The sequence below is a fragment of the Lissotriton vulgaris genome, chromosome 5, assembly GCF_964263255.1.
Source record: "Lissotriton vulgaris chromosome 5, aLisVul1.2, whole genome shotgun sequence".
NCBI classification, from domain to species: domain Eukaryota; kingdom Metazoa; phylum Chordata; class Amphibia; order Caudata; family Salamandridae; genus Lissotriton; species Lissotriton vulgaris.
This window is the reverse complement of record NC_141693.1, coordinates 1,468,421,311-1,468,447,444: the sequence shown is the minus strand read 5'-3', so window position 1 is coordinate 1,468,447,444 and position 26,134 is coordinate 1,468,421,311. Positions and strand designations below refer to the sequence as shown.

Genomic DNA, 26,134 nt, shown 5'->3' with positions numbered 1-26,134 from the left:
TGTTCCTATGCATGTGTCTCTATTCGGGTGCTGTGGCGGGGCCAGCAACAACGGAGCTGTCCATCTAGTTAGTTGGGCATTCTTTTGTTAAATGGGCTATCAATCAATCAATCAATCAATCAATCAATCAATCAATCAGTGACACTTATAAAGCGCGCTACATACCCGTAGGGTCTCAAGGCGCTGGGGAGGGGGGGTGCCGCTACTGCTCGAACAGCCAGGTCTTCAGCTTCTTCCTGAAGGAGAGGTGGTCTTGGGTCAGGCGCAGGTCGGTCGGGAGGGAGTTCCAGGTCTTGGCGGCCAGGTAGGAGAAGGACCTTCCTCCTGTAGTCGCTCTTCGGATGCGGGGGACGGCGGCGAGGGCGTGGTTGGCTGATCGGAGGTGGCGTTTGGGAGCGTAGAAGTTGACTCGGCTGTTGAGGTAGCTCGGGCCTTGGTCGTGTAGGGCTTTGTGTGCGTGGGTGAGGAGGCGGAAGGTGATTCTCTTGTTGATGGGGAGCCAGTGAAGGTCTCTCAGATGTCCGGAGATGTGGCTGGATCGTGGGATGTCGAGGATGAGTCTGGCTGAGGCGTTTTGGATCCGCTGGAGTCTCTTCTGGAGCTTGGCGGTGGTCCCGGCGTAGAGGGCGTTACCGTAGTCCAGTCGGCTGGTGACGAGGGCCTGGGTGACGGTCTTCCTGGTCTCTGAGGGGATCCACCAGAAGATCTTCCGTAGCATGCGTAGGATGTTGAAGCACGCCGAGGAGACGCTGTTGACTTGCCTGGTCATGGAGAGGGAGGAGTCCAGGATGAAGCCCAGGTTTCGTGCATGGTCTGTCGGTTTGGGTGCGGTGCCCAGGGCGGGAGGCCACCAGGAGTCGTCCCAGGCGGAGGGTGAAGAGCCCAGGATGAGGACCTCCGTCTTGTCCGAGTTCAGTTTCAGGCGGCTGGTCGTCATCCACTCGGCTACCTCTTTCATCCCTTCGTGCAGGTTGGCTCTGGCGGCGGCGGGGTTGTTGGTCAGTGAGAGGATCAGCTGGGTGTCGTCGGCGTAGGAGATGATGCTGAGGTGGTGTTTGCGTACGATGGCCGCGAGGGGGCTCATGTAGACGTTGAAGAGGGTGGGGCTCAGTGATGATCCTTGGGGGACGCCGCAGATGACTTCGGAGGCCTCTGACTTGTACGGAGGTAGGCGGACTCGCTGTGTTCTTCCGTCGAGGAAGGAGATGATCCATTCCAGCGCCTTGTCCTGGATACCGATGTTGCTGAGGCGCCGTGTTAGGGTGCGGTGGCAGACCGTGTCGAATGCCGCGGAGAGGTCTAGGAGGATGAGGGCCGCTGTTTCTCCATTGTCCATCAGGGCTCGGATGTCATCGGTGGCGGCGATGAGGGCGGTCTCGGTGCTGTGTTTGGCTCGGAAGCCGGACTGTGAGGGGTCGAGGGATCCGTTCGTCTCGAGGAAGGCGGCCATCTGCTTGTTGACGGTCTTCTCGATGACTTTGGCTGGAAACGGTAGAAGCGAGATGGGGCGGTAATTCTTGAGGTCGGTGGGGTCCGCTGTTGGTTTTTTGAGTAGAGCGCTGAGTTCGGCGTGTTTCCAGCTTTCGGGGAAGATGGCGGTGTCGAAGGATGTGTTGATGATGTCTCGCAGGTGGGGTGCGATGACAGCGTCGGCCTTGTTGAAGACGTGGTGAGGGCAGGGGTCGGTTGGTGATCCGGAGTGGATGGAGTTCATCGTGCGGATGGTATCTTCTGTGCTGATCGGAGTCCAGGCGTGGAGGGTGGTGGTGGGGGGGGGTGGCAGGTCGGTCGTGGTGTGCGTTGGTTGGTTGTTGAAACTGCTGTGTATGTCCGTGATCTTGTTGTGGAAGTATGAGGCGAGGGAGTTGCAGAGGTCTTGCGATGGGGTGATGTCGTTGTTTCCTGCGCTGGGGTTGGAAAGCTCTTTCACGATGTTGAAGAGTTCCTTGCTGTTGTGTGCGTTGTTGTCCAACCGGTCCTAAGCGCCACAAATTGAACATAGGGAAAGGTTTGAGCCTTGGATTGGACACATCATTGTTTAATGTTTCTTGACAGGGGAAGGGGGGCATTCGCTGGCATGAATTGATCCCGGGTTTAACAAGTTATTCAGGGGCAACATTTGTCCGGATGTTTTGATCGTACACCTGGGGGAAAATGACCTATTGGTGTGTAAGTGTTTGGCTCTGTTGAAACAAATGAAAAGGAGATTAAACAGCAATGGTCAGGGTGTTATATCATCTGGTCAGAGTTCCTTCCTAGTAGACAGTGGAGGGGGTCCCAGAGACCCACAGCAATAGAGAAGGCTAGGAAGAAAATCAATAGGGATATGAGACTGTTTTGTGATAAGGAAGGTATTGGGTGAGGAGAGCACCCTGTGCTAAGGCACGCAGCGGTTTATTTTTTCGGGGATGATGGGATGTATTTGTCTCGCTTTGGTCTGGAGCTATACCTCATACAGATTAAGGAGGTCCTAGATAGGTCCTTGGACATAAAAAGTACAATACGTAGTCCTAGGTTGGGGGGGTCAGAAAAGTCTGGGGCAGGCAGGGACATTTCTGAGTGGCTTTTGGAAACTAGTTTGTATATGTTTACAGGTTAAGTTTATGGCTGGGAACAAGTTACTCTGGGAGCAGGCAATAAGGTGAAGTTAACATAGGAAATGCTTAGTTAGGTAGATGTTTTAGGTAGCAGGTAAGAGGTTACAGGCTTAAAGTATCAACAGTTAATGACAGAGTGCGGGCTTTGTAATTAGTTGCAACAAGAGGAAAAAGGGGAAACCTTAGGGGTGGGGGCAGGGGGGCAAGATAGGTGAACAAATGTATGGCAAGGCTTAGTTTTGTACGGCAAAGGCCAAGGGAGATGTTTGTGAGGTGCACCTGTCGTCAATAAAGCGGCATTTTTCACACACATAGGGCATTTTTGTGGACTGTGCTGTGGCTCTCCCCTCTTTGGCCCAAAGGCTGGGCCTAGCATGCCACAAGTTTCACTACAATCCAAAGTCCCCTCCCAAAGAATGATTTAAAGGGCATCACCCTATTTTTCAGACCCGCATATTGAAGTACTATTTTTGCAAAGCTAACCACTCCTCCCTATAGTTTTGCTCATGCCATTTCAAACACCGAAAGATGAAATAATCCTCATAACTAAATTACCATATTTTGTAATAGATTACATCAACATAAACAAACATCTCTCCCACAGATCCCTCCATTGGTCAGATGTGGTCACTGCAGTTGTGATAATTAAACTGGAAAGCAGTTATGACTTTCGGGCCTTTCTTTATAAATGTGAAACTTGGTTTCTTTCATGGCTCATAATCCTGTATTTCAGACCATTTTTTAACATGAAGGAACTGAACCACTGTGAACGCCAAGATTTGTCTATGATCACGCCGTACAGTGAAGTGAAGAAGCCAGAATTACAAGTTAAGCTGGTTGCACACAAGGCAGTTTTGCCTCAAACCCAGCCCGCAGCTCATCCATATGCACAGGTGTTTTGGGAAGTAAATACAACAGGACTATACAAGCAGTACGAAGCCACCAAAACAGACTTTACAAACAGACTAACCTTGACTCCAGCATGGAACATGGTGACTGCAGTAGTAGTGCGAACCAGGGCATTGCTGGACGATTTCCCTTCAAGAATCCTGCATGCGTGGCACGGAGGCACAAAAGGAACAAAGCACAACTATTATTCATCTGTGCAATATATATTTCAAACTCAGGCAAGATGCCATATCGCAAGAAGAGATGGTATGTGTTTCAGAGCAATAGAGAGAGCCCCGGGACAGATACTGAGCGTTTCGGGCAGGGCTAGATTGGAAGCCAAAATCAGGCCGGACAGAACTGTGTAAACAAGGTCTACATTGCAGGAGGCCTCAACTAGGATGGAGGCTTGGGCCATGGAAGCCCCCTTAGGTCGCAGACTACTAGTGAAATGCCAGAGTCGTATAACGACCACTCCGGCCCCGGTCTCAGGGATGGGAATCAGTCCTCAGAAGTGGAGTAGTGAACATCCATCTCCGGAAACCCAGAAGGCGAAACGATGGAGCAGGTTCTTAAGGCAGTTCTAGGGGGGGGGATGCTAAGACCCAGGAATATCTGTAACATGTATGTTATGTACAATTCACAAAACTGATACAAAAAATGGATAAGACCACATGTTATTTGTGTAACTTATGTTTGGCATGATTCTAGTGTTCAAACAAATTCAGACTAGGGCTGGAAAGACAGCGTACTTGGAAAGTAAAATAAAACGGTGCTGGGTGTATTGGTTGAGTAAATCTCAGCCACTGGTAATTGCCATGGGCGTCACTTCTGTGCTTTTCGCTATTAAAGGCCCTAAAAGGGGGTCCTATGCCGCTGCCCAAAGGCCAGGCTGTACCTTACTGATGACGTCTAATAAGGGCGAAATAGACTGGCTGTGCTCCCATTCAGAGAAGACAAAACATGGCAGTTTAGGCTGGGATGTTCTTAGTGAGCAGGGCCAAGGCAGAATTGCATAGGTTTTGTTCCCGTCTGTAATGGCAGTGAGCAAAAACATGATTTCTTGGAACGGGACACAGAGTAAGTACTCAGACACAATTCAAGCATTCCATACATCACTTATTTGCCAGTGAGACACCCTGGGTGTGAAGGGTATGCCAAAATGTGCGTCTGATGCTTACTGTCCTACAAGACTCCAGCTGCAGGTCACTGATGAGGCCAAACTAGTCCAAAACTGATTTGGGCTTACCTGTGTTTCTATTCGAGTTGGGTGTGGCGTAAAGTTCAGGGTAGTTTGTCCTTATTGTGACAGGTCCAAGCCTGATTTGCATATGATCCCAGGTCTTTAGTGACCCAGTGAGCAAATAAAAATGCACAGGAATATGACCCAGTGCAGTTATCAATGACGGAGAGTGCCACAGAGTGGGCAAAAAACTTGAAGCATGTATTTCCCATGCCTATTTTCGCACAAAACTTAGAGAGCTTAACATCTGGCTTATATAGAGAAGACTGTGGAATTTCAACAACAAGTTCAGTTTTTACCGGATGCATATATCAAAGCAGTTTTGATACACAAATAAGCTGGGCAATACAAATTATCCCCTCCCTTCATGCACACTGTTTGAGAAATGGGTGTGCCTCTTTCTACATAAATGAATACATAGGTCAGTATATTAGAACATGCAAACGTTAGGCAGGAGTTGCAAGACAATGTATGCGAATAGACAAAAGTTGCAAAGTACACATATGCAAGCACAGTTCACGTATTGTGTACTTTTCATATATAATTCTACAATATTGTGAATCACTCTGTAGGTCCCTCTGGATTCTCAGGAGATGATACATTGTGATTCAAGAACCAACAAATTTACGGACATTTAGACAGTATGACTTGGGGACTCACAGATGAGGAGAGCTCACTTTGTATCAGCAACCTTTAGATGCAGAGGTAGCTACTCTTTGTATCTCATGAATCTAAACACTACAAGTAGATGACAGAAGGTCTCATGACTATTCATGCACGAGGAGAAGCAATGCTTCCTAGCTTTACCAGGCAGTACATAAAGGTGAATGGAGACAGTACTCTTACCTGCTCACAAGGGGGGTGAAGAACCATAGGTTACTCATTATGACGTTGACGGGGAAGCTGAACTGAGGGAAAAACAGAAAAGGACAGTGTATTAACAGTGCCATTGACGGCACGAACTCGACCTGCAAGTGCCAGTCCACACAATTTTTTATACTACCAGAATCCTATAGTCAGCTCTTCATTTATGAACCTTACAATAAATAGATGTTCCTTCTTCAAAAAAGCACACTGGTCTAAAGGGAAGCCTGCAGTGGCGACTCCTCCCCTAAAGCGGAGGAGCGTTGCCCAGCTGCTATTTCAGCAGTGCAAAATAGAAAAACAAAATAATAATAACATGACGTTATTATAAAAAAAAATCTATGCGGCTGTCTGGCGGGGCTGGCTCCATGACGCCAGAGCAGGGGAGGAGTGGTGCACATGATAGTTTGGCCGGGCCTAACCGTCATGCTCACTTGGCATGTTCTCCATTGGCTGTGTTGCACAGCCCCATGGAGAACATGCCCAGCTTCCCCAGGCACTGCCTGAGCGTCCAAACAGGACGCTCAGACCAATCACAAAGCATAGGGTGGGAAAGTTCAGAAGCCTGAGTGCTTCCGGTGCTTCCAGCAGACGAAGGAGAGGCGTGCAGCGGACAAGGTATGTTCAATTTTTCAATATTTTTTTTTAACCTCCCCCACCTCACCTAACCACCCCTGTTCCGAGCAAGCCACTACTAGAAGCCTGCCTATACTTCGGGAATGCTGGTAGGGCTTCGAAGCCCTAGCTTGGGATGGCCAAAGTAGGCCAAGAGGGGCAAATCCACCCCAGATATTAAGAATAATCACTAGGTAAATATAGTCCAATCAGATTTACTGCATGTAAATGAATCTTCTGTAGATCTCATGAAAATCAGTTATGAATCTGGCACTCCTAGGCGTACGTGGGTCAACCCTGCCTGGGAATCGGACAACATTTCTGATTTCCCTAAAAGTAAGTCCGGCCTGCCTCTGTCTGCGTGAAGAGCACCTAAATATCATTTTCTTTAGTCCTTGAGCTGACTGCCCGATTGATGGCACTTTACCTCGGAGGTACATCCAATGTAAAAGAAAAGTATGGAAACCGTAATCCTGAATACAATGAGGGTGTGGTCAGAGAGCGTGGGGCGGGGTCAATGATGTGCCTAAAATGAACAAAAAATTATAACTATGTTGTTGACCTTTCACCTACACGTAACTGCATATAAAATATAATGGACACACCTTAAATGAAAGCTAAATGCAACTTAAATTTATCTGTGGGAAATGCATTTTTCGGGCAGGAACATTTAGATGATTAATGTGATCACTTCAGATTCTGTAGGAGTAGCTGGGCAGTCACTGATTTGACTCCTGTTAGTGCTATAGGGAAATATTTAAGTGTGTTATAGTACTAAGAAGTCCGAGCCTATTAGAGAAAGCACTGCAAATATATATGCCATTAGTTTGAAAAATGTACTATACACATTAAAAGAAAGGCAACACACGGTGTAAATAGGCTGTTGCAAAAAGAATGTTTAAATGTTTACAATGCTTTCAAAAGTTACGTTTTTACGAATATGCTGACTGTGTCTAGTGTAAAGAAATGTTTATACGCTTCCATTAAAGGGACAAATATCAGATTCTATATGTTCAAGTCTATTCTGCCTTCCAAGCAGTCTCACGGTTTGCGGATTAACCAATTGCACACATTTACATTTTCTTTAGGAGCAGGGACACTGGACCTGCTTCTTCTTTAGAAGCTTCACCCTTCTCTCACTATAGCCTTAGACCCCACTGCCAAGGGCTAAGCCGGTTGTTAAAGGCCTGAACCCGTATTATAGGCCCGAACCACAGGTGAGGGCCTATAATGAGGGTGAGGGCCTTTAACAACCGGTATAGTCCATGGCAGAAGGGCTTTGAGACCATTGGAACATTCCACCCACTGAGGGTAGAATGCTCTACATTAAAAGGGAGAACAGAAAGACAAACATTGGGATGTTGGGGCTCCAGACTTATTCCAGCCATTATAAGCCCAGAGCCACTCGATAGGAATGTTGAAAACTCCAATGAAGACAATGTTCTAATTCACAGTAGAGACCCTTCTTATCTCCTTTATTTATTTATTTTATTTATTTATTTTTGACATTTCTAAAGCGCGGCAAATACGCCACCCAGGATCGGTTTATTTTTTAAATAAAAAATATACGAACTGTTTTGATCAAATTAATAAAGTTTATGAAACGTCATTCCCTGTTTCCCTGACCACTTCGCCCTCTGGGTGTGTCCTGGGCATTGCAATATCATGGGTTTTGTGAGGTGTCACTACTGCCCCCGGCTTTCTCTCTTCACCTTCAGGCAAAATAAATCAATGATTAAAATCTTCAAAACAAACGAAAAACCCGAGGTGATAATGTAGGAGGGGGTCCCTGGCTGATCTGAGTGCTCTGAAGAAAGGGACATTCGTTACATGCATCCTAGATCCGCCTCGCATTCTCCACCTCCCTTGCTCACCTTCTCCACCAGCGGGGACCAAAACCACTAAAAAGCAACCAAGGCCAGGCACAGGCTGTCTAGCAGACAGTGGCTCTCGTCATGCCTTCACGCCAGCTGTTGGAGGATGTGGTGGCTCCTGGCTCATAGCTGCAGACCAGAGATGCTGCAGGCCCTCATATTCTTTGGTCCACCATCCCCAAAATCAGACACCCTCCATCATGGTGTATACTAAGCAACACTTCTCTAGGGCGTGCAACACCAGGATGTGTTTGATGGTGCTACACATCTCTTTTACAGTCTTTAATGGGGTAGATTCCCCTCTTACGGGATGCGTGTCCTATTCTTTGCATTTCTCGTTGTTTCAGACTAACAGGCGTGCGTTTCTTATTCTAACCGTAACATGTAGACATTAAATCTCCTGGTTGGAATACCACTGCACGGTTTGCAGTGCTTGCGCCTCACCGTGCAGCTTATGTTAATCTTTTTTCCCCCCATCATAGCAGTGACCCAGGAGCTGGCATTATAACCTCAAACATGTGCCTTACTAGTTACTTACTTACTAAGCCATAACCCAAGCATCCATATCTCGTCTGATGTGGTCGCATAACCATAGGGATGCAAGTGACAATTACAACTGATGTATAGAGAAACATAAAATATCAATTTTCAGGCCCTAAGTTCTAATAGTAGAATTGGCAATATGACCGAAATCTGAATGATTGACTTTTCGGGCTGCAAGGACCCACTTCCAATTTATTTATCTTTCTCTAGAATACACATTTCGTACCAGGATTCCAAAAAGCACTTTTTTCCACCTATCAACAGGGCCCAGTATCGCTTCGACCATCCCTCCCAATTTGCATTCTCGCTAATAACGTGGCGGGAACTCTGTAGTTCGGACGCCAGGACACCTGAACCTACTCGTGGGGAACCGCACCTGGGACGCTGCTCCCTCTGTATCCTGGACAGGAGCCCCTTTGCCACAGGAGCCCCTTTGCCACATCTTGCCGCACCGCTTTGCAGGTGCCGCTGCGCGGCGTGTAACGCCGCCCGGGGCCATCGCTTTCTTGAATTGCTGCACTGCTTGGGGAGAGAGAGGTGAGAGGGAATCAGGGGTGGAGCGCTGCAGGGACTCGCATTCCCAGGAGTCCCTGCTTGACCTTTGTCATCTGGGCTGCGCCCCCTGACTGCCCCGCCTCCCGGACGGCAAACTCTTCAAAACCACTCAGCATCCCACGCACTGGGGGGAACTCTGTAGTTCGGACGCCTGGACACCTGAACCTACCCGTGGGGAACCGCATCTGGGACGCTGCTCCCTCTGTATCCTGGACAGGAGCCCCTTTACCACATCTTGCCGCACCCGCTTCGCGGGTGCCGCTGCGCGGTGTGTAACGCCGCCCGGGGCCATCGCTTTCTTGAATTTCTGCACTGCTTGGGGAGAGAGAGGTGAGAGGGAATCAGGGGTGGAGCGCTGCAGGGACTCGCATTCCCAGGAGTCCCTGGTTGACCTTTGTCATCTGGTCTGCGCCCCCTGACTGCCCCGCCTCCCGGACGGCAAACTCTTCAAAACCACTCGGCATCCCACGCACTGGGGGGAACTCTGTAGTTCGGACGCCTGGACACCTGAACCTACCCGTGGGGAACCGCACCTGGGACGCTGCTTCCTCTGTATCCTGGACAGGAGCCCCTTTGCCACATCTTGTCGCACCCGCTTCGCGGGTGCCGCTGCGCGGTGTGTAACGCCGCCCGGGGCCATCGCTTTCTTGAATTGCTGCACTGCTTGGGGAGAGAGAGGTGAGAGGGAATCGGGGGTGGAGTGCTGCAGGGACTCGCATTCCCAGGAGTCCCTGCTTGACCTTTGTCATCTGGTCTGCGCCCCCTGACTGCCCCGCCTCCCGGACGCCATTTACCACCTATAATACAAGCTCTTCGCCACGCTGCGCGGGAGCGCCGGGCTAAGCCCGGGCAAAGGGCGGGCCCTCTGCGGCCCTCAGAGGCCAGAGGAGACCGGACCGGGCCCGTCCCCTTGGTTTTTGACTGTAAGGTAAAAGGTCTCACTTGCTCTTTCTAAAGCCCTCGATATTTATATATTTCATTTAGAGACTGTTCCGTGGAACTACTACCACCATGTCACCTAAGCCGGCTTCTAAGAGCTGTGGTACGCAGAGGAGCGAGGTCACTGGGCCCATGGATTGCTATCTAGAAAGGGTAACCTCAACTATCACTCATGAATTAGACAGATTAGAGCAACGCTTGCCCACAGATAACGTGCTTTGCAATCTCCCTGCCACACAGACGGCTGATGAAGTATATGGATCCACCTTGCTTGACGAACTGAATGCCCTTTCACGGCTCGACAAATCCGAAAAATTGTACTAGTCCTGCTGGTCTAGTACCATGGAAAATCCCCTCGACCTGACTGCAACCCACTTGACCTCCGTCTCTGAAAATGGAGCAAAAGTGACAAGATAACAAGATTTAAATGCATCTTTATTGCTCATTCCCTTTATGAGCAATAAAAATGCCTTTAAATCATGTTATCTTGTCACTTTTGCTCTGTTTTCAAAGACAGAGGACAAAAGTTAGTTTGACTTCCTACTCGCCAGAAAGGGCGAGTAGGACCTAAAAATAGCTCGTCCTCATCCATTCTCCCTCGCAAATGCTAGCGGGCGAGTGGATTTGTCGAGCCCTGCCTTTGTAAGACCCAGTATGTTGCTACAGACTATGTAACCGAGACACTCCACGCCCTGGTTAGCCCCCCAGTAACCTCGAATACCCAGTCCACTATGCCATTATTGATAAACTGTAACACATCAGATGCTCTCTCCCCATCTCCGTCTGTAAAAGTTAACAGTAATCATGCAGAGCCCCTCCATATCCCACCCGCCAAAAGGAAGCGACACGGGACTACACGCTTGGGGGATGGAGCCAAACAACGAAAACTGTGTCCAAGTTCTCTAGCAACGACTACACCTACCCCGTCAGCGGCCAAGAGACATAATAGTGTAGATTCTCCTGCTCCTACCTCCCAGGCAATTTTATTGGACCTCATAGAACGGCTTGTTACTTCTATTATATCCCCACTGATAGCAAGAATAAATAGTCTGGGAGAAAAGCTCAGCGAAATTGAGACGAAAATTAGTCCCAGTACATCACTAATAAAGAACATGGCAGAACCCAGCCAGGAATCCGTTCTACCTGCCACTGTGGTGCACGAATCGACTACTCAAAGCAATAACTGTGGGAATAAAACAATGGCTGAATATAGGGCAAATCGGAAAAATCAAAATGTAGGTAGCCGATCCACTACAACCCAGAGTATCGGCCCCAAAGTAAGGTCGACTTTAGCCCCAATCCCTCACACTGTCATAGCTGACAACAAAGGTATCAACTCCGGCAAAAGTGAACATATAAATTTACCCCCTATAGTCGCCCCTTTTGTATGTGTTCTCTCGGGCGTACCAGTACTTAAGAAAGGAATACCTGAGAGACAGCACGACTTAAGAAATAAAGTCATCTTTTGGCAAACGAAAAATAGACCCTTGCCACCTAATATTGACGGCTCGATAGTAAGCGTCAGAAGGGTGGGTTGGTTCGGACCGCTCCCTAAGGACATTAAAGGGGACCTTATCCTGGTAAGATTTAGAAATGAAAATGTCGTCCCCTATCTACAATCCTGGCAGCCCCAACTGGGAGATGGCCCTATATCCACATGGCAATTACATGACTTTTATCCCAGGGCCTGTTATCTCACCCAGTCAAGACCAATAGTAGAGAGTAATCATCAGAGGGTCAGAAATGTTTACGTACAATATGGTTATAAAATGCCGACTTCAAACCATTTTTACTTGCCCCGAATATATTAATTTAGACAGGGGAAGCCCCTAACTGATCTGATGTTAAAACTTTGTAAAAAACTGTTTCTTTTTAACTGTGTAAATAATTATTTTTAGCGAGATGTAATTATTGTGACTGTTTTTAATAATCTGTATGCTTTTATGATTTATATTTTTTAAATCGAATAAAGCTTAATAAATTGAATTGAATTGAATATTCAACAAACCCGAGCAGCTTACTTTTTTTGGAAATGTGTATTTTAAACGTTATGAGTCTGTGGTCTCCTCTCATCACATGTTCTGTTCTACGAGGATTTGCCAGTATTTACTCTGAGACTTGGGGCCAGATGTAGGTAGGCGTTTACCGGGTGGTAACGGCCGAATTCGGCCGTTACCGACCGGTAAGAGCAATTTGACATGTAGGTCCCTGTATTTTACAGACTCGGTAAATTTACCGATAGGTAAATTTACCGAGTATGTAAAATACCGAGTCGGTATCATTACGGATTCCGGTAAATTGGTATGTAGGTGGGACTCTTCTGAGTCCCACAAGCAGTACAAAATCGGTATTTTACCATCAAATACTACTTGATGGTAAAATACCGTTTCTGGTGTGCATGCACATGTGTGCATGCACACCTATGCCATATAACAGGCAGACCTGCCCTTAGGGCAGGTATGCCTGCCACATGGCACCCGAGCCTCTTTTGGGGGTGCCAGAGGGTGTCAAAGTGACACCCCCTGCACCCTTGTGACAGTCGGTATTTTCCGATGTGGTAAATACCGACCGGTAAATGCCCAATCAATCCTATGGGCTTCAAAGCCCATAGGAATGAATGGGCATTAACTGGTCGGTATTTCCCGCATCGGAAAATACCGACTGTTTCCGATTCGGTAATTGCACATCTGCATTTACCTACATCTCGGTACTTTTATTTTCCGACCTCTGAAATACCGAGTCGGTATGACTCGGTATTTAAGAGGTCGGAAAATAAAATTTACCTACATCTGGCCCTTAGAGCTATAATGTCTTGTGAGTATACTTGCTTCAAAGACCGAAGCAGACATTTTTTACCTGGTTTTAGTAGAATATTAAATACAAGAACTGTTTGAATACTGGCAGCACAGAACACATTTAACTGTGCGGTTTTGCTTCTAGCAAGATGTGAGTTTTACAGTGATTTTCGATAGTTCTGCAAAGAGTTGTGAACAACATAACATGTACGTTTGTGGAAGTGCACGTTCACCCAAGGGTATCTTGGCGCTGAAGAACAGATGTCTATTGTTTCCCAACTCAATGGTACTCATTTTATCGACCTCAGAAGGATGAAAGGCTGAGTGGACCTGCCGGGATTTGAATCTGTGACCATGAGATCAAACATAGGCCCTTACACTGGATGCCTTAGTCCACAAAGCCACCAGCCCCGGCTTAGTCCACCAGCAATGAGTTGCACCTCAGAAACATTTTATGCAGTCCCCCCTTCTCTTTACCCTTACAATAGAAATACTAGCGATACGGATTAGGCAGAACCAGGGGATCAGGGGCTTCACGTGGGGAGACTCGGACGCAACACAGGAGAAAATATCCCTGTATGCCGATGACGTACTATTGTTTGTGACTGACCCAGACACGACAATCCCAGCACTGTTCAAAGAACTAGGCGATTTCGGGGCAAGGGCGGGTCACACGATAAACTGGCACAAATCGGTCCTCTATGATCCGCAAGGCAAGGAACGGAGGGAGTGCCTGCCAAGGCTACTCATTCATACAACGGAAGGCTTTCAATACCTAGGAATATATAGAACGTTGGATAGGGGACGCTCTTTCACTAACAACGGAGCCCGAATAATGGTGGGCGCAACGGGTAGAGATGGACAGGTGGAGACAGCTCCCACTCACCTTATTGGGACGCGTCGCACTCTATAAAATGGTCCTATTACCGAAGTTTCTCTATGCACTTCAGAATGAATATTATCCGCTGCCAGCCAGGACCTTGACTAAAATCCATGCGGACCTGCGTGCATTCCTGTGGCTGGGGAAACAGCCGAGAGTGGCTCTATCCACACTACAGCGCCACCAATACAGTGGTGGGATTTCGCTTCCCAACCTGGAGGCGTACTATTGGGCGGAACACCTCGCCCCGATTAACGAGTGGCTACATGCGGCAGCCGATTACCCTACCTATGCACTAGAAAGGTCTAAATGGTCAAACAAGAATATACTGCACTACCTCTATGGAGGGACGGTGGGACAGCAGTTCTTACCTGCCGCGAGGATTACGCTAACGGCGTGGCATAGAGCGACAAAACGAATGGGATGGGACAAGAGACCCACCCGACAGACGTCACTATGGTGTTGCAAGTGGCTGGGGGAACTTAATAAACTGAGAGGCTTCGGACGGTGGGACGACATAGGTATTTCGACAGTGGGAGACGTGATAGCAAGGGGGGAATTGAAAATTTTTCAGGCGCTCAGGGAAGAATTTGGCTTGCTCAACACCCAATACTACAAATACGTTCAACTGAGGCACGCATGGAGGGCACAAAACATCACACTCACAGACATCCCAGAATACGCCCCGCTAGAGGGTAGATTACTACAGGAACAGATACTGGGCGGGGCGATATCCCTAACGTATAAAACTTTGACCAACAATATGTTAGGGGACCTACAGGTCCTACGAGATAAATGGGAGGCAGACGTGGGAGGCAAGGAGGATCTGGATTGGGAGCTCGTCCTCATGCACCCTCGCGAGGTTGCGATTAAGTCAAGGCTCCGACTCATACAATTCAAGGTGCTCCACAAATCCTACTTTGACAGGGTGCGACTTTTTAAAATGGGTAGGATAACTGACACAGCGTGCCTTAGGTGTCATCAGCAGAATGGCGATTTTTTTCATACACTCTGGGGATGCGAAGTCATTCAAGAATACTGGGAAGGTATGTTCCTGGAACTAGAGGAGGTACTGGGGGTGGACATACCACGCGACCCTAGATTGGCGCTGCTGGGCATGACGACAGAAGTAGACCTAACCCGCCCCTTGATTATCTTTCTGGTATTGGCTTTCGTGGTGGCGAAAAGGGACATTGCAAGATACTGGGGGGCGTCCGAAAGGCCAGATTTGGAGGAATGGAGGAGAGGGCTGGATTTGTACATGGCGGCGGAGAGAGTGACTTACAAAGCCAGGGGTTGCCCCAAAAAATTTCGGAGAGTGTGGGCAAAATGGAGACAGTATCATGGACTGGAATGAGGCCTTGCAGACTAGGAACAGGAGGTCAGGGGGACCCCTGACGTGGCAGAACGTACAATGGGGATCTCTGATGGACATATGTATACTTCAATGCTCAGATCATGTATGCGAGATGGATAGGAGTTCCATAGAGGAGGAGGGGTGGGACCAGGGGAGGGGAGGGGAGGGGAGGGGAGGGGAGGGGGGAGAGGTGGGTAGGTGGGCTGCTGTTTGGGGAATTGCTTTATTTTATTATGTTCTCTTTACGTTGTTAGTTTAAGAGCTAAGTGTTCTAATGATGAGTACGGCATCCAGTAATAAGAAAAGTTGCATGACTAACGGCCAGGACGGAATGTTGACGCTCTACCGTATGCTAATTCCTACATTTGTGATACTTCTGATGCAACAATAAAAAGAATTTATAAAAAAAAAAAAAACATTTTATGCAGAACTTTAGAGCTAGAATCACTAGACAGAATGTCTGTGTACTTAATTTCCTACTAGAAGATACGGATGGCAATTTCACTCAGTATTCATACAGTACCTTTTCTTTCTAATCTGGCTACAGATAGCTTTAATTGTCTAAGTGGTTCAAGTCACCCTCCTTTAGAAATTGCTTGTGTCCTGCTTGCTGTGCTTTACAAGCGCACACCCAACAGCTTTGTTATTGCTGCTCGTACCTTTAACCTCACTTCACTGAACAAGAAAATTAACTATGTATTTCAGTAAGTCCAGTGAGTCAATCTATTTTTGAACCACCACTCTGGCTTGAATATAATGGAACTGTTCTGCATATCTTTCAGACATCTAAGAAATTAGGTATTTGGATGGAAAAGTTCCTCACCTGGTGATAGATGTTTACCCCTGCTCGGAGTGTCCCAGCTGTGGTGATGTCTGGATTCTTGGTAAAGATTTTTGGTCATGAGCGAACACGGACCAAAAATGTGTGCTATGACCTAGGCCTCTCTCATTAGCGCCGGTCTTCTTAGACCAAGAGGGGAACCACAAATGTAACCCTCAAAGGTGGAAGGCTACTCTCTTCTCACAAGTGCAGTTGCAGCAGCATCGTTTTTAGTGATCAGCAGAATAGACAGGCCTTTTTACCGCTCTCATGGGAGTGGTGTCTACTGGCCAACTCTGTTACAGTTGTGTTGCTTAACTCACCGTTGGCCTGCTATGGATTGGGTTCAGCTCTCGGATGTTCGTGTGCCTGTGGGAAGGCACAGTGCATCAGGAAATAGCATGTGTAGTGTGTATGCATGTTGGTATACAGATGTGCTCCTACGAAGATACAGTGCACCAGGAAACAGCATGCGTAGTTACATGTACCTGTGGGGCTATATGTGGGCCTCTGAGCTAGTACTGCATGTAGGAGATAGTGACAGTGTTGCATGAGCGCACTGGGATGAAGTGCTGCCCAAGCAAGGGTACAGTACATTTGAGGCTGCCGCATGCTTATGTGATTATGCAGCTTGCATGTATGCTTGCAATAGACAACATAGGCGGACTGTGAGTAGCCCTGCCGCTTGTTTTTAAAAATTGTTTCAATTCTATTGTTCTTTATTTTAAACAGCCTGCTGCCTTACTGCTGTTTCTGGGACCGACCTCGGTCCGCCGCGGCTGTTGTGCCGTTTGCACGGGGGGCGGTTTTCTACTCCTCCACACAATCCCTACTTCCGTCAGGACGCGGTCTAGTCGTCCGCCGGAAGGAAGGTATATAGGCATCTTTGTGGCGGACGCGCAGCGGACTGTGAGTAGCCCTGCTGGCGCCACAATTCAGGGAGCTTGTTTTTAAAAATGGTTTTACTTCTATTGTTCTTTATTTTAAACTGCCTGCTGCCTTACTGCTGTTTCTGGGACCGACCCCGGTCCGCCGCGGCTGTTGCGCCGTTTGCGCGGAGGGTGGTTTCCTACTCCTCCATACAATTCCTACTTCCGGCAGGACGCGGTCTAGTCGTCTGCCGGAAGGAAGGTATATAGCCATACTCGCTGCGGGCGCGCCTAATGCAAGCCCGTCTGCGCCCGTCCGTGCCTGGCCCGCGCTGAGCACACGGGATGCTGCCAGTTTTCTTAGAAATAGGTTAACTTACTTTAGGGATGAACTCCATACACTTAATCAAATGACCGAGCGATGTGGCCTATGTGTTCTAAGTGACAACAGCGGATGCCATAGTAGTGGATTTACCTTCTCGACCAGGAAGACAGATAACTCAGCGACTCTGCCTACTGAAGTGCGCAACCTGCGGCCTGAGACTACACTGCAGGGAGGGCTTGTCAATGCTCGATCGTTAGCGAAACACAGGTATGAAATATCCCAAATAATAGAAAATATGAGGCTAGACATTCCCTTCATAACAGAAACATGGGCCGATGCTGCTTCGGACCCGGATTTTATCACTGCTACTCCAGAAGGGTATAGATTTGTTAAGATGGATAGGCCTAGGAACAAGAGAGGAGGAGGAGGAGTAGCAATTATTTTTAGAGATTGCTTTGCAGTTACGGTTCATCCTTTTTCGTTTTCCGGCTGCGAAGCACTACAATTCACTGCCAAACTTAGCGCTAACCTCTCTTTTAAGGGTCTTCACGTGTACCGTCCGCCTGGGACCAAAACCATGTTTTTAAATAATCTTGATGAAATGCTTGAAACGGTGTTAGCCAATAAGGAATTCACTATTCTGGGTGATTTAAATTTTTATCTTTGAGGACCTTGCTAGCAAAGAGACGGCTATGCTTTTAGACACCTTGGGTGCAGCAGGGCTGTCTCAATTAGTTGGTGTTCCCACTCATGAGGCGGGGCACACGCTGGACGGGATCTTCTCATCTTTTAATGGGCTCAAATTTAAAGAAGGGATTCCACTTCCATGGTCGGATCACTCCCTCATTAGCTTTACTTTTCATAGGAGTTTTTCCTGTCAGGACAGTAAGTTTACTCTACAGGCAGCCTCCTGTAAAGCCTGGAGTAAAGTAGACAAAACAGTTCTTCGAACTACACTGGAGTGTTCCGTTCCTCTAGCTTGCGACAAAGTGGACAATCCAGTTAACAATTACAACAATTGGTTGTCCGAGGCCATTAGTGTAGCGGTCCCCACTAAAAGTATTTCCTATAACCGGGCTGCGCCATCGGCACCCTGCTTCTCCGATCTACTTCGTAAGGAGAAACAGAATTGTCGTCGTATGGAACGCCGTTGGCGTTTGAACTATCATGTCTACAACAAACCGGTCTACAGAACAGCTCTTAGGTCCTATAAAGCTCTTGTGATTGCAGAGAAAAGCAAATATTTTAAAACCCAGATTGAGTCTGCAAAATATTCTTCGAAAGAGTTATTTGCAGTTATCAATAAACGTACTGTTCCCAAAGCACTGAATAAGTCCAGGAGTCGACAGTTTGTTGATGATATGACCTCCACTTTTAAAATCAAAGTGTTGGATATCTTTAGCAATATTAAGGACGGGCCACGGCCTCAGTCGGCACCCTAGATGCAGGCTCTGGACAACGGTTTGAGCGGGTTTCCTGAGTTTTTCCCTGTGTTGGCCGATATGGTGAGCCATTACATACTGGCATCCAAAACAGGCTCACCATCGGACCCATGTTAGTCAGCTCTCTTGATAGAGCTGGTGGACCTGGTGAGTCCTGTGCTGTTAGACATTTTTAACAGGATGTTTGCCTCAGGCAGATTCCCTATTAGTTGGAAGGAGACCTCTATTCTCCCGTTACTAAAGAAACCTACCCTAGACGCCACTATTACGTCGAATAACCGCCCCATTGCCCACCTCCCTTTACCGGCTAAAATTGTTGACAAAATTATGAATGTTCAACTGACTCAGTTTATTGATGACAATGAACTGCTGGACCATTCTCAGTTTAGTTTCCGTAAGGAACACATACTGAGACAGCACTCAAAGCGACCGAAGAGATCAGAGCGGTCATGGACGGAGGAGGCACTGCTGCATTAGTTCTACTATACCTCTCCGCCGCATTTGACACTGTTGATCATACTCTCCTGATTCACCGATTAAAAATCTTGGGTGTGGATGGCATGGCATTGGCCCTGGTAGCCTCTTTTCTGCAGGAGAGGAGATAAACAGTGTCGCTTGACGGGTTTAACTCAGAGCCTTATGTGCTGCCTTGTGGAGTTCCGCAGGGAAGCTCGTGGAGTCCACTGTTATTCAATGTCTACGTCTCTGAACTTGCTCTGCTGGTCAGGGATTATGGTTTTTCGTTAACATCTTACACGGACGACTCACAGATTGTGGTTGCATCTCACAAAAAACAGAGTTCACCCACTGTGCAGTTCCATAACTGCATGGCCGCAATTAACATCTGGATGAGCAGTCACTGCCTTAAATTATACTCCGACAAGACGGAAGTGTTGATTTTCGGCAATTTATAACCTTCTTGGAGCAATCGCTGGTGGCCAGCAGATATGGGCTCTAAGCCCATTCCAATGGCAAAGACGAAAAACCTAGGCGCACTGATTGATAACAGACTGACGTTTACTCAACAAACCAATGCCATGGAGTCTTCCTCCCCCTTCCTGATAAACAAAAAATCAGGAAGGCACTTCCCTACATCCCTGTGGAGACCAAGAAAGTGGTTATCACTTCCCTCATACAGGCCAAGCTGGACTACTGAAACAGGCTTTATTTGAATGCCCAGAAGCAGTGTGAAGGAACTTCAGGTAGTGCAGAACTCGACGGCTCGCCTTTTGCTGAGTCTGCCCCGGCATAAGTCCATTTCAGAGGAAATTCGGAAGCTGCAATGGCTCCCAGTGGTGCAACAAATCAAATTTAAGGCACCCACACCACATCTTCAACAAAGCCAGCACATCCATCGCACCCCATCTCCGGAAAGTCATCAACACCTCCTTTGAGACAACAACCTTCTCAGAGAGCTGGAAGCACGCCGAGATCAACGTCTTACTCAAGAAACCCCAAGGACCTCAAGAACTTCCGGACCATCTCCCTGCTCCCGTTCCCGTCAAAGGTCATCGAAAAGACCATCAACGAACAACTGACCCGCTACCTCGAGGAGAACAACATCCTGGACCCTTTCCAGTCCGGGTTTCGCAGCAACCACAGCACCGAGACTGCCCTCATCGCCGCCACCGATGACATCCAGTCCCTGCTGGACAACGGAGAAACGGCGGCCCTCATCCTCCTGGACCTGTCAGCCGCCTTCGTCACGGTCTGCCACCACACACTACAAACACGCCTCCACAATGCTGGGATCCAAGAGAAGGCCATGGACTGGACCGCCTCCTTCCTCTCCGGCAGAACACAGAGCGTCCGCCTTCCCCCCTTCCGCTCCGAAGCCACCGAGATCATCTGCAGCGTACCTCAGGGCTCATCCCTCAGCCCAACTCTGTTTAACATCTACATGGCACCGCTCGCCCACGTCGCCCATCGGCACAACCTCAACATCCTCTCCTACGCCGATGACACCCAGCTGATACTCTCCCTCACCAAGGACCCCCACACGGCCAAAACCAACCTTCACGAAGGAATGAAGGCCGTTGCTGAATGGATGAGGGACAGCAGACTGAAGCTGATCTCGGACAAGACGGAGGTCCTCATCCTCGGATCCAACCCTTCGGCCTGGGATGACTCCTGGTGGCCGACCGCACAGGGAACCGCTCCAACACCCACCGACCACGCACACAACCTAGGGGTCATCCTGGACTCCACCCTCTCATGACTAAACAGGTCAATGCTGTCTCCTCCTCCTGCTTCAACACCCTCTGCATGCTCCGTAGGATCTACAAGTGGATCCCCACTGAAACGAGAAGAACAGTCACCCAGGCCCTTGTCAGCAGCAGGTTGGACTATGGAAACGCCCTCTACGCAGGAGCCTCAGCCAAACTCCTGAGACGGCTCTAACGCATCCAGAATGCCTCTGCACGCCTGATCCTCGACATCCCTCACCGCAGTCACATTACACCCCACCTGAGAGACCTGCACTGGCTCCCGGTCAACAAGAGGATAACCTTCAAGCTCCTCACCCACGCACACAAGGCACTCCACAACACTGGACCAACGTACCTCAGACGACTCAGCTTCTATACCCCCACCCGCCAGCTCCGCTCCGCCGACCTCGCCTCGCTACAGTCCCCCGCTTCTGAAGAGCGACCTCAGGTGCCAGATCGTTCTCCCACCTCGCCACCAAGACCTGGAACACCCTCCCCATCCACCTACGGCAGACCCAAGACCTGCTGACCTTCAGAAAACTCCTCAAGACCTGGCTTTTCGAGCAGTAGCAGCATTCCCCACCCCAGCGCCTTGAGACCCTCGAGGCGGAGTTTCCAGTATGGTACATCGAAGCTGTGGAACTTGCTGCCTCCCGAGATTAGGAAGGCCAGCTCCCTTCTGAGCTTTAGAAAAAGCTTGAAAACCTGGTTGTTCCAGTGAGGGGTGCTATGCAGGGTTTGCCTACGTTTTTTTAGCGCCGAGACACCGTTTCTGGTATTTGTGCGCTTTATAAATATCATTAACATTACCATTAACATGGAAGACACTGAGCTCCATTTTGAGAGACACGGGGATCGCTGGAGGAGCAGGTAGAGGTTTCCCCCAGACAGGTTTGTGGAATGCCGTATTATTGAGAGCTGGGTAAGACACACACTGAAGGAAGGAAGAGCCAGGCTCTTCGATGCCTATTAATAGGGGCTCTTTGATTATGAAAGGAGGTCACTGACCAAAGCGTCTGGAGGAAGAAGATGGACCTGATGAGGGAATCATAAAGAGGCTGCATCTAGGTGCAAAACACTCATCACTCTTTTGACCAGTATTTGGGGTTATCAAGATGGGAGACTGTCCTGCTGTGATTGAATGTACTCTTCCTCCAGAGGGCAACAAAGGAGTGGGTAACCCCAGAACACAAACTTCAAAGCTAGCGATACTAAATCAGAAGTGTGTCTGGAAACAAATTACAAAAAGAGGAGCTTGACACTCCCAAATTGTCAAACTGAAGCTGCACAACAGCTTTGAAAATCTCAGCATGAGTTCTGCCTGTTCTAACCAGCACTGGGGAGTAAGGGTCTCCCAGTCTCCCATGCTGGGTGAGGGAACATCACCCAGGACGATCAAGAACACTCGTCCGGAGCATGTAGCACCGGCTTCTGTCAGACCCAAGAACAGTGCTCCTTGCGAGGTGCAGTGAGGTCCAGTGGGGATCCTATGCATGGATCCAGGGAGCACAGTGTGAGATTCTAGTCTGTCGAAACTGCAGCAACGATGGGTGTCAGCCCATATGCCAAAGCCTGCAGCTCGGTGAGGGCTGCTGTGAAGAATAAGGTGTATCTCCCTAGATACTGCATTGTGAGAGAAGGAGGGACATCGCCCAAAACAGCTCCATGATCCAAAGAGGGCGGTCACCGCATTCATGCTGTCCGTGGCTGGCTACGCTGGGTGCGGACCACGGTGAAGACAGAGGGCAAATCACCCTTTGCGTGCTGCTGGTACTCTATCTGGGTGTCAGGAGGAAGGGTCCATAAAGGAAGAAGAGGGCTGCATCTATGTGCAGCCCAGAAGACACTGCGGGCCCCAGGCCATTACCTGTGGAAAGTGAGAGCATCTACTTCAACTCCCCCATCCGGAGCATCAGAGACCTGCCCCTGGAATCTAGGAGAGGCTTATCACATAGGTTGAGTTCTGAAGACGTCGCCCGCCGGGACCACAGCTTCCTCCCCTCTGGGATCAGTCAGGCTGCCCAGGAGCACCTGGGGAATTTAAACCACTACCCCATGAGTAAGAATAACAATCGGACTATCAGGCCCTTAAGAACTTGCTCTGATTGACACGCTTCAGTGTGGGACTCCGATCTTTGCAACCGAGCCCCCGTAGAACTTCTGAGACCTGAATGCCTTAGCAGAGCCTAGAATGGATGGCGCCACATGTGAATAGGGAATAACCATCAGCCATAAGCAGGATCGTGGGACTGGAAAGCTGATCCGGCTAACGGTAGTGGGCTTGCCTCAAAAAGTCTATGTCTATTACTTGCAGTGCGTTGTATTGTAATTTGTGTTAGTAGATACATTCTCCATTTTACATAAAAACAAGTATTTGACTTAATTATTTATTAGGATTGCTTAATGTATTCAGAGTTGTGAGCCTTTGCGCACCTTACACCTACCTCGTTCCAGAGAAGCCTTGGACTGCTCAACCCACGCTATCATGACAGTCAAGTGCTGAATGGGTTATCGACCCAGTTGTTCTGAGCCCATAGTAGGCTGGGCCTCAGGATATCAGGAGTAAATACCCTCAACCCCCACAGTTGGCCCCATTATCTCCTGCTTGCCATGTGGCCCTCTGAAAGGAGCTGCGATGTTACAACATAGATGTCACTGTGGATTTTTGCTAATGTTTCCATTCATACCGTTGACAGATTTCTGTTAGGGATAAGAATGGCCTAGTTGATTGAGCTGCTTACAAAGTATTTTTTTGCAAGGAGCTTTGTTTACTTGACATAGTCTGGAAGGCTTCTAATCAACAAACCAAACAGTAAATGTTAGTGATTCGAATAATAATTTACTTCAGGCCCAACATACAACAGCAGCAGTAGCATCACTTGTTTTACAAAACCGCGGTCTAGGCTTGTGTAGCTATCCATCAGAGACAGACAACATGCTTTCAAACAAAATAGTGATTTTCTGAAATCTGAAGCAGGGGCCTCAGAAAGTCAACACACTGAAAGCTTACAAATAATCAGAAATCCTGTCCAGTGAGTAACTGGAACAAGCAAACCATAAGGTTGTTGTGTATTATGGAAAGCCCATTAGGAGCCATATCATGGAAACATACCTGCTAGGCATTTCTGGTTTCCACAGTGGTATCGTTGTAACTGAGCTATCTTTCTAACTATAGATTAACTATGTATCCCTTTTAAGGAGACACCTTTGATTTGACATCGACGTGTAATACCTTTAGTGCCGTATTGGACCTGAAAACAAATGTCAGCCTTTATGTGATACCACAGCTACCGCTCAAGGGGAAAGAAAAAGTAAGGAAGTGTTGGGGAGCCACTGCAAGGAATAGTGTCCAGTATCATGCGGTGCTGAGGAGAGTGAGCAATTCATGCTGCTTGCACACATGGACCTGGAGAAAGAGGTTACCCACAGTTTACCATTATGTTGTTAGGTGTAGAAGCAGTGTCCTGACCTCTGGAGCCAACTGCTCAAAGGTGGCCTTCTCTGGCCCGCTGCCAAACAGATTGGGCATCGGATTCTGCTCCAGCCTGGAACAAAATACAACATAAGATGGAAGGTTGAGATCCTAGTTGGGCAACATTTTTAAAACTCAGTGGGGACAAAAATGAGTAATGCTGAATGGAGAACACAATATCTTAAGCTATCTTCTGCACAGCTACCCAGGTCTGGAACTCCTTACCCACTCAGAACCAACTATGCACTACAACATTTTTCTGAGAACATACATGATAAGACGCGTTAAGGGGTTTTGATCTCAAGTGCGCCTGAGCCAGCGGTCCCCCACATTGTGGGAGAGAGCGGCAGTGGAATAAAAGGGAACGCCAGGACGACGTTGGAAGACACTGGAAGGGACAGAGGCACCTGTGTGAAATGGGTTGAGGAAACCTCACCCTCATCTCTACGTCCTATCTTCCTCCTACCCCTTTACCCTATCCCCTTACCCTTCCTTGGCCATTCACCTTGTCCCCTATATTCTTTAAATGTTTTTCTTGATACTTATGTAACTTTTAACTGCTGTAAATTGCAACATTATTGTTCCTCATGTAAAGCGCTTGTTTTCTTCGGGTCTAGCGAGCGCTATATAATAACTCATTAATGAAATATGTTCCCATTTAGTACTCTTCCTCTCTTTGGCTACTTCCCTAGCTCCTATCCCCTCTCCCCTGAATCTCTCACCTTGCCTGCTAGTCTGCCTAGCCCCCTGTCCTTTGTGCCCATTGACTAAGCACTCCTTCTCCCCTTGCTGGGGAAAGGTCCAATTTTTATACTCTGAGTCTCAGCAAACCCGCTGAGAGAGTCCACTGCACCACGGGAACCACTCACATCTGAGGTATATTATGGCACCCCTTGCCAAAGCACTCCCTCTCCCCTTTTTGGGGAAGGATCCAGTATGTAGGCCTTGGAGTCTCAGAGACCCCCTCTGAGAGAGTCCACTGCGTAAAGGGAGCCTCCCGCAACAGAGAGAGAAGTGATACCACTTCCCCTGGGATCACAGCTTACTGGACTTTGAACGTTGCTTTGACTCGTCTACCGATTTGTGTCCCCGTCGCCCTTCCCCTCCTCTTTCTATGCTGTGTCCTTCACCCTCCCCTTCTCTTTCCCGCCTTAATTACCTGTCTACTTCCCCAGCTCCTACAATCCCTTCCCTGAATCTCTCCCCTTGCTTGCTTTTCCCCTTACATATTTATGCTCATTGTTTTATCTCGACCTTACAAGTAACTATGTTGCCATGCTCTAATAACTGTATAACCTTTGTAATGATGTAACCTGTAACTACGATCTGATGCTCATGTAAAGCGCCCTGATACCTCCGGGTCTAGCCAGCGCTATATAAAACCTTTAAAATAAATAAATTCCTGCTCTTCGGGAAGAAACTGAAGACCCTCATCTTGAAGCTATGCCTCAGCAACATGTAAACATCTGGGGGATGGGCCTCAATGGAATTCTCTTCTGTCTAACCTGCATCCATCCCCTCTCCTCAACCACCTCTCTTCCTAGTGACTTTTAAAGTGCCACATTAAAGTTATAGCTAAAATGGCACTGCATAATTTCCCATGAATACATAAAAGATGTAAAACCATAAACTGTATTAAAGAGAGTCCGTTCAGCACAGTAAACGAAGTGGAATAAAAGGTGGATTAATGAAAGAAATGAGCAGAGGAAAGCAGGTGAAAGCAGGATACCCTTGTAAGATGTAATGATCAATTGAATAGTGATGTCTTCTTCTGTTCCAGTTTGACACATCCCTCAAGGGTGAAGGAATTGTTGATTTTGAAAACGGCTGTAGATTCAGGGAGCCAAAT

At 48.2% G+C, this 26,134-nt stretch overlaps 1 protein-coding gene across 1 annotated transcript in view; it reads right to left on the bottom strand.

The window, feature by feature from the left end:
• The window catches only part of PM20D1 (peptidase M20 domain containing 1), a 220,322-nt gene that overhangs the window by 89,975 nt on the left and 104,213 nt on the right, over positions 1–26,134 (bottom strand). Inside the window, exons 7-9 of the mRNA XM_086923426.1 lie at positions 24,283–24,358; positions 5,575–5,636; positions 3,568–3,646 (exon numbers count right to left, since the gene is read on the bottom strand). Of these exons, the coding sequence (XP_086779552.1) occupies positions 3,568–3,646; positions 5,575–5,636; positions 24,283–24,358 (217 nt within the window). The remainder of the gene's footprint in view (positions 1–3,567; positions 3,647–5,574; positions 5,637–24,282; positions 24,359–26,134) is intronic.